Below are 9,553 nucleotides of genomic sequence, written 5' to 3' on the forward strand. Positions count from 1 at the left end.
GCCGCTTAGAACTCAGTCATGTGATCCATCATGGGAACCACCACTCACAACTGGAGTCCAGCCAAGTTGACACATCTTCAACTATCACACTGGGTTTCCTGCATGGAAAACGAGAATTCTACCACTGAAACACCAGTGTCTTCATGAAAATGCTTACCAGTGAAAGAAGCTATTCCCTTATATGACCAGTTCCCAGTCTGTCTCTCTAAGCTTGCATAAAATAATGACGATCATGATTGACCATCCCCAGTGGCAGGTACTGTGCAAAGTGTTTTACATGTGTTCTTTTGTAATTCTCACATCAAGTTTGCACTGTAACCATATACTTTTTATCTTTTTTTTTCCTCTAAATTTTTAAATTTTTTCCTTGATATATGTATCACTTAGACCCTCTGACAGTGAGAATGCTTTTGGGAGTATTCTGAAGGATCCCTTTTCCTACTTCCTAGGGGACCAATTTAGCTTCTTCAGGCTTTACGTGTTGCTCAAACCCATGTTCCTGCCATACATTCAAAGCTGGGACATAAGAAAATGTCTGTTCATGGAGACTTTTTTTGTATTTTTGTATCCATATTACTTTCAGAGCAAAACTCTAACTCAACAACTGCTGCACATTTTAAGTTGAGAACTGGCAGGGCTTCATGCTCTCGTTGGTTAGTGATCCTTGAGTTGCTATATACTTTTTTTTTTTTTTTTTACCTTGATGTGATGTACAGATTATATGGATAGAATTTATGTTCATTTTCTTCATTTTGCTCCTCAACACTTTAAGTCTCAGACAATGTTATGTGACAGAACCCTGATTAGATACGCACACTGGATACTATTTTAGATAAACCTCCCTATTGCCATCAAGTTGATCTGACTCATAGTGCCCCCTTAGGACACAGTAGAGCTGCCCCATAGCGTTTCCAAGGCTATAAATCTTTATGGAAGCAGACTGCCTCATCTTTCTCCTGCAGAGCTGCTGGTGGGTTTGAACCACCCACCTTTTGGTTAGCAAACAAATACTTAAATCACTGCACCACCAAGGTTCCTCCTATTTCAGATAGAGATATTTTAACTTTAAAATTATTTTATGAAAACAGTATGCAGTAGAGAACAATCAATATGTGTGCCTTTTTATATGTAAATGTTTATGTTTGTTCTTTGAAGAAACTATGGGAAAGACAAGAGTCATTTTATCTTTTGTGAAATGACTTTCCATACTCTTAAAACAGTGTATCACATTATTGAGGTGTCTGGGTGGGGCAAAAAGTTTGTGCTCGACTACTAACCTAAAGGTTGGCAATTTGGAACTACCTAATAACACCACAGAAGAAAGGCCCGGTGACCTTCTGTAAAGATTAAATTGAAGAAAACCCTATGCGGCACTTCTATTCTATAACTTATGGGATCTCCTTGAGTTGGAATGGACACAATGGCAATGTATTTGTTGTTTTCTCTCCCTCTTTTTTAAATCAAGTTATTGAAAACTTTTGGAGTTTTTATTTGCCAACTATGACAGGGAAAGGTTTACGTCAGATATTTTATGATAACTGCTAATTGCTCAGTGCATAAAGGGCAGGGAGATAGCATCTTCTGACCTCTTCTAACTTCACAAGACAGAGATGGAATCACCATCACCAGCCCAAGGCTTATTCCTATGAGGCCAGACATGCTGCCACCCTCCAGCCTTTTACCAGTTCTGACACCAAGCATCCCTCCCAGGGCACTCACTGCTTCTCTGCTGGGTTTAGAATTCTGGCCACACAGATCTCACAGACAATATTCATGATTATGGGGTTTATTAGGGAAGTAACAGGCTACAATTCAGGTTCAGAAATGTGCTCAGGATATAATTCTTCGATCAGAACAGTCTCCTTCTGGTACGCCCTCAGACACACCTCTCTGACCTGTGTTCTCTTGGCCTGACGTCTGCCCTGCTTGGGCAAATGTTGCAAAACCCTTGAACCTCTGCCCTGCTTGGGCAAATGTTGCAAAACCCTTGAACGTCTGTAGACGTAGGTGAACCCCACTCTGTCAGTAAGCCTCCTGCTCAAGGGGACTCAGCTTTCTTGCTCCGTGGGCCAGGTAAGCCTGCTGCTCTGTCCTGTGACTCTTGGTTGCACTCTCTCTCTGCCGGGACATTTCTCTGCTGGGGCATCTCAGCCAAGGAGGTCAAGTGGAGGGATCTCAGGTCCAAGCACATGCTCTACTTCATCTCCCACTGTTCTCTCTTGAGGGCAGTGAGATCTCCTCTCTGCCTCTAAGAGGGCTCATTTTAAGCCTGGCAGAGTGACAAAACTAACTAATCCCAACACCAGAATTCTACATACTTCATTTGCATGGTCCCACCCAAGCAATACAGGGGGAGTTACAAAGACTATGGCTAGAAAAGCCATACCAAGTAATTCACTGTAGTGCACTTAGTTACTACTTTTCTTTTTTTGCATAAGTCAACTAATACTACCCACAAAGAATATGGTATTGTTTTCTCAGAAGCATGTCCAGTGAAAATGAGAAGAAGCCAAATAAATGACTTCTAGAAATACACAAATTATTATAATTCATTTGTCCATCAATTAAAAAATGTTGTTAGGAGCTGTTGGGTTGTGTCAGACTCATAACAACCCTATGCACACCAGAACTGAACACCACCTGGTCCCACATCAACTCGATGATCCTTGCTATACTTGAGCCCATTGTCACAGCCACAGTGTCAGTCCATCTCATTGAGGGCCTTTCCCTCTTTTGTCGACCCTCCATCTTACCAAGCATGACATCCAACTCCAGGGAATGGTCTCTTCTGACAACATGACCAAAGGAGGTGAGATGAAGTCTGGCCATTCTTGCTTCCAAGGAGCATTCCGGTTGCACTTTCTCCAGGACAGGTCTGTTAGTTCTTTTAGCAGTCCACAGTACTTTCAGCATTCTTTGCCAACACCACAACTCAAAAGCATCAGTTCTTCTTTGCTCTTCCTTATTCATTGTCCAGCTTTCACATGCATACGAGGTGATTCAAAATATCATGGCTTGTCAGGTACACCTTAGTCCTCAAGGAGACATCCTTGCTCCTCAGCACTTGAAAGAGGTCCCTTGCAGCCAACTTGCCCAGTGCAATACATCATCTAATGTCCTGACTGCTGCTTCCATTGGTATCGATTGTAGAAACAAGCAATGTGAAGCCTTTGACAACTTCAATCTTTTTTCCAATTATCATGATGTTGACTATAGGTCCAGCTGTGAAGGTTTTTGTTTTCTTTATATTGAGATGTAATTCATACTGGAGACTGTATTTTTCAATCTTCATCAGTAAGTGCTTCAAGTCATCTTCACTTTCAGCAAAGTTGTGTCATCACCGTATTGCAGGTTGTTAATGATCCTTCTTCCAATCATAATGCCACGTTGTTCTTCATATAGTCCAGCTTCTTGGATTATTTGCTCAGCATACAGATTGAATAAGTATGGTGAAAGGATATAACCCTGACACACTCCCTTCTTGATTTTTAACCATGAAGTGTTTCCTTGTTCTTGTTCAATGTACAGGTTCCTCATAAGCACAATCAAGTGTTCTGGAAGTCCCCTTCTTCTCAAAAAATATGTAAAGTTATTCTTAAAAAAAAACATATAAAGGAAAGTTATTGAGCATCCTTTTTATTTATTAGTTTTTTTTTTTTTTTTTCCTAGCAAGTCCTTTACACAATAATTGGAACCATAATAGTTGTCATTGCACTGGAAATTCCATCAGATCATTTTGACCAAAGAACACAGTATTTTACACTCTATAAACTTCTTAAATACTAATAGAATATGGAGCAAAGATTTCATTATCATGTTAAATGGCTGAGATTGAAATCTTGGTGATAATGAAATCTTTGCTCAATACTCTATTAGTATTTAAAAACATTTATTGAGTTCTTTGGTCATACTACATTGTTGGTATCTATTACTTAAAAAGAAGGGAAAACAACACACTTGATCTTAGCAAAAAATGAGAAACATATCTCCATAGCCCTACCTGGCCATTAGACTTATCTGTGTGCTGCTTTTTTCATCTTCTGACTGGCAGCTAGGGAATTAAGCTCTTATCTTAGTATTTGACTTATTACAGTCTCTTTATTCCATCTGGGTTTACTTTTCTTATTTATGGGACTGCTGGAGACAAAAGTAATATCCCCACCTGTCACTTAAACAAGAAGCAATTTGTTCCTTTTAACTAAAAGGATGTTTTAAAACAAAAACAAAGGAGTACTGTCTACTCATGCAGACCTGAGGACCAGTTTGTGGTGAGTGACCTTGTCACACAATTACCCTAAAGAAGCTGCCCTTTTTTGATAATTGCTGCATACTCATTGAAAGCCTAGCCCCCAGTTTCTGCCAGAAGGTAGTTAAGAAAGAGAACTGAAGTGCTGGTGGCAGGTAATGTGATGATGTGTGATTGTGACATGTTAATCCATATTTTCTGAAACTTGTGACTTCATCCCATTACTTTACCATGGATACGGGGATACCAATGAATTTAAAGTATCATTGAAATAACACATCAATAGTGTCCTGCATCTTTCATGGTAGCAGTATGTCTTTTCTCTTGTCCCGAGAATCTTTACACCATAAAGGGCAGCCAGGATGTGCCACCTGGGGAGTTTTGAAGGCCAATGGCAGCATTTGTGGGGAGTTTTATATTAATGTTAAGTTTATGAATCAGGGTTCTTAGACTTGTAGTCTCCACCTAAATTTTTAATCACTAGGTTTTCCTTTTTCTGACTTAAGTTCTTTCATGAACTGTGGGACTTGTAGAACCCACCTACATTTTCTGCCTCTGAGGTTTAGTGGGAAGCTCCTATCCCACTATTAGTGTGTGCAGTTATCTTGTGAGGGGCCTGAATAACTGCATGAATCTGAAGAAATGAGCCTCCTTCTACTATCCCTAGAACTAGAGACTCCTTGGGACAGGTTAATTGTATCAAAAATCCATATTACTTCAAAAAGTGTTTTTATTTCATTCAGAATGCCTTCTATTACTGAAAACACATGGATTCAACAAAGATATTCAAAACAGAAAATAAGTCTGCCTTGAAGGGTTAAAATACCTTGTCTGACTTGTTGACTATATAGGAAGACAGAAATTTTTATTCTGATCCTGTGTGTGTTTGTGAGTGTGTGTCTGTACATATGTGAACAATATTTAAGTTCAAGCATAAGTACAAAAATTATAGAGGATTGGAAATAAGCAGAGCATAATTAAATGCATAATTATGAAGTATTGACTGTGAACAATGTATTGCATGGGTGTCTGAGTATTTTTCAGTTAAGGAACAATATTTACTGCAGCATGTACATGCCCCAAATTGCTTTATTATTATTATTTGTTATTATTATCATTATTTTTTTTGCTTGATTACTCAGCAAAACAAATTGAGAATACTCAGTGCTGTGGCCATTATTCCTATTATGGGAGGAGAGAGAAAATAAACAGTTAGCTAACAACAGCATGAACGAATCTAATGCTTTTTCTGCCTCATGGGTTTTTTTTAAAGCTCTTTACTGTTTATTTTGCTTAGTTTCCCATTGATACTAGTTTAGTGAGTAATTATTTGAAGACAGAATAGAGAGTAAATACTTGTTGGAGTATTGTCTTTCATAGGAAAGTAATACATTGGACATTTTACAATCTTTTTATTTTATTTATTTTTTTTTTTTGCAGTTACAACCATCCACAGATTAATAGGAGTTTTTTGTCTTAAACATAATACTTGCAATTATTTGCTCAGACCAGATAACTGCAGCTAGGTACTCGTGTCCACAGTCACCGTGAAGATAAGGACAGTTCCATCCTATTTTTCATGCCTTGTAGATATGTGATGGAGTCATTTATTAGTCTACTTTCTCATCAATTATTATTCCTCAGTCACATGTAACTAAAAGTTTGATACAAGATTTAAACAAAATAAGCAGTAATAATGTCAAATACGTTTATTGTATTGCAGCTTTGCTGAATATAAAATTTTGCTTATCCTTGCATCAAAATCCCTATAGTATTTATATCATTCAGTTAATGGTAGAAAACCCAGTGACTCAGAGAGCTTAAATGATTTACCTAAGTGTAGATGGTACCATTAGGGAGAAAAGAAATCATGCATATCTTGACCCAAAGTCACTGTTCCTTCTAGTGAGTATGCTTCTTTCTAAATCATATGTCTGCAAACTTTGTCACAGAACACCAGATAGTAAATATTTTAGGCTTTGTGGACTCTGTGGTCTCTCTATTCAACTCTACCACTGTAATGCAAAAACAGTCATAGATGATATATAAACAAGTGAAGTTGACTGTGTTCCAATAAAATATTATTCATGGACTCTACTTTTAATATTTACATGAAATTTTGAATTTTATATAATTTCCATATGTCAGGAAATATTCTTTCCAGCCATGGACCATATAAAAACAAATGGGAAGCTGGATTTGGCCCAAGGCCTGCTGACCCTTCTCCCAAAGCATAAATACAGTCATGTGCTGCATACTATCTATTTGAGCAAAGTCTGAGTGCACATACGTCCCTGGTCCCATAAGGTTATAAAAGAGTTCAGAAATACTGATGAGAAACTGGGATGTAGTGAATGCAACAGCTTCTCTCATACAATGTGTGTGTGTGTGTGCGTGTATGCGTGTATGTATACACACATTATATACACATATATATATCTTCTCATGTTCCTGGATGCAATGTGATTGTGCTTCTAGACATATAATGGTACAGTTCATATCTAACCTATAATAAATATGTCTTGATAGTCATAATAAATGCCCATGTTACTGGCTTAATTTTCTACCATACTGTTTTTTTCTACTATTCTTCCTATGGTTATTTTAATGTGAACTTTCCCTATTTAGAAATAAAAACTTTACCGTATAATAGTATATGCTTTCTCTTATAAGCATCAGTACCAATCTCATGTACCACATGTCCCTTGAGTGTCATAACATTATCTTTCTAATTTTCTTTTGAAAATATTACTGTGAAGTTCACCATAGCTTCCAAACACAATAAAACCAGTGCTAGTAAGAACTGCAGCAAGAAGCAAAGAAGTATCAGTTTGTAAGTGAAACAAAATGTTATTAAACAACACAAAGGTGGAAAATCAGTGAATGCTATTGGTCGTAATTTAGGCATGTCACACTTGACAATCAGGATGATCATCAAAAACAAAGGAAAAAATTCTCCAGGCTGTTGAAGCTCTACAAGGATGACAAAAATGCGAAAGGGACGTGTGTCAGATATGGAGAAATTGCTAATGATGTGGACTGAGGACCAAACACAAAAACAAATCCCACTTAGCACATTGATGATCACTGCTCATGCATGAAGCTTGTTGGAGATGCTTAAAGAAAAAGCAGGACCAGACTACAATATGGTGTTTGTGCAACATCCAAATCACTTAAGTTCTGTTTCACAGAACATATCATGGAAGTTAAGCAAAGCATAAGTGTACATTTTTTTTAAGATCATTGTTTATCAATAGCATGTGCATGATATTTTTCAACATGTTTTGAGAGGATGAAAATAACACAGATGGGAAAGAAGGAGGCAGCGTGCACACAAATAACTAAACTACAAATGCTCGGGAAAGGTAGAATTTAGTGCACTAAATGGAATTTCAGGTAGAGTGAGATTCGGGCTGGACTATTAAAGGAGTCTGTGTGCATTGAAAGCCAGAGAGGAAAAGCATTTCAGGAAGGAGAATGGCCTAAATCAATCTAAGATGACTTATTTGGCATAAAAGCTGTTCTGCACATAATAGGTGAATTTCTTACTGACAGCCATGAATGTCTTACTTGTTCGGTAGGACTGAAGTCTGTGAAAGTTGGGAAAGTGCTCCATCCACATGGCTCTGTGGAGTTGAACATTGCCATGGGAGGAAGTAGACCCAGCAACGGCAAACCTCTGTTTTATTTAATGCAGAAATTTGGGGTTTTAATTGGCATGATATTTTTGGATTTTTAAATTACACCAGTTAATTTATACTAACTATTTTTGTCTGTGTATTCTGTGATCCATATCTAACATGCCTCCAAGATGGATTGGGCTCTATAGCCACTGATGTGCACCTCTGCAAAAGAAAAATGTCCGAGACGATAACTACAGGCTATATCATATACATTTCCTATCATTATAGAATATCGTATTTGCAAAGCCCTAAAAAGACATTATAGCTCACTTCCTTTCTGAAAAAGCCAATAGGACATCCTAAGTAAAGCTCACACTGTGAGATGAGGAGAGAAGTGGAGCATCTGCAGGTAGCCAATAAGTTGACTGATTTGAATTCTAACTTTTTACCCTAAATTAGAGAATTTAGCCTAAGTGAGAATTGCATCTTGGATATGTGTTTACTCAATGTATGGCTCACATAAATAATTTATCATGGTCTTCTGGCATATTTCTCAGGGATTCTTTCCATAGAGATGGTATCACCTTGCAATTGTGGGCCCTGCTGAAGAGAATATTGTTTGCCCCTCTTGAACGTAATTTTAACCACAGTAAACATCCTGAGAGTGAGGAATGAAACAGCCTGGCAAAAAAGCTCAATGCTTCTTTTTTCTTAAATGGCTTGTCCAGCTGTCACGTTCAAGCAAGTTGTTAAAACCCAGAAGAGGGCTTTGCTTCGGCACTCAGAGGTTCTGCTAGATATTACTAGAGTGCTGTTGCTGTGAAAAGTGCTATTTGTGTGAAGCGCTTCCTGTGTAGTACTTAAAATCCTCAGAAGGAAGTGAATGGGATACAGGTGAACAAGGTCCAGAAAATTGTCCAAACAGAAATTGCCTTCTGGTCACACAGTAGGGTGTTTGCTTATCATTGCCCTCAAATGGCCAAAATCTGTCTTTGAACAGATGCAGCATTTTATAAATTAAAATGCTGTGCAATGATGCATAAACACACTTTTCAGTCCTAACATTAATTTGTTTCTAATGTGTACACTGTGCTAAGGACACTAAACTCAAAAAAAAACATTGCTGTCAAGTCAATTCCAACTCATAGCAACCCTGTAAGATGGAGTAGGACTCCCCATAGGGTTTCTAAGGCTGTAACCTTTATGGACCCAGACTGCTGAAACTCTCTTCTGTGGAGCAGCTAGTGGGTTCAAACCACTGACCTTCTTCATAGCAGCCAAGCACTTAACCACTGTGCCAGTAGATCCTGCAACTCTGATTAACTCTATCAGTGTCTTAGAAATATAAAAGCAGAAACCTTGCTTGGGAAAAAGACTGAAAGAGTGAAATAGATGGTACATGATGTATGAAGATATTTGGAAACAATGCTGGCTCTGGTGGAGATAGGGAAAGAATATGCTCTTTTTTCCTTTATGAGATTACAGCTGTGAGAATACTAAAATATCCAATCAACAGCAAGTATTATTTCTTAATAGCTTCTCCATTACAACCAATTTACAATAAGGAACTCTGGTGGCATAGTGCCTAAGGCATTTGACTACTAGTTCTTTATTGTATATATTTTTTTATATACAGGAGCTCTGGTAGCATAGTGGGTAAGACACTTGCCTGCTAACCAGACGG

General features: G+C 37.9%; 1 protein-coding gene across 1 annotated transcript in view; it reads left to right on the plus strand.

The window, feature by feature from the left end:
* Positions 1-7,538: 7,538 nt before the first annotated feature.
* The window catches only part of CNTN3 (contactin 3), a 410,001-nt gene continuing 407,986 nt past the window's right edge, over positions 7,539-9,553 (plus strand). The window contains exon 1 of the mRNA XM_042781845.1: positions 7,539-7,611. Within this exon, the coding sequence (XP_042637779.1) occupies positions 7,539-7,611 (73 nt within the window). The remainder of the gene's footprint in view (positions 7,612-9,553) is intronic.

Source organism: Orycteropus afer, unplaced genomic scaffold, assembly GCF_000298275.1.
Source record: "Orycteropus afer afer isolate SDZICR_OR568_19922 unplaced genomic scaffold, OryAfe1.0 scaffold00180, whole genome shotgun sequence".
Taxonomy (NCBI): Eukaryota; Metazoa; Chordata; class Mammalia; order Tubulidentata; family Orycteropodidae; genus Orycteropus; species Orycteropus afer.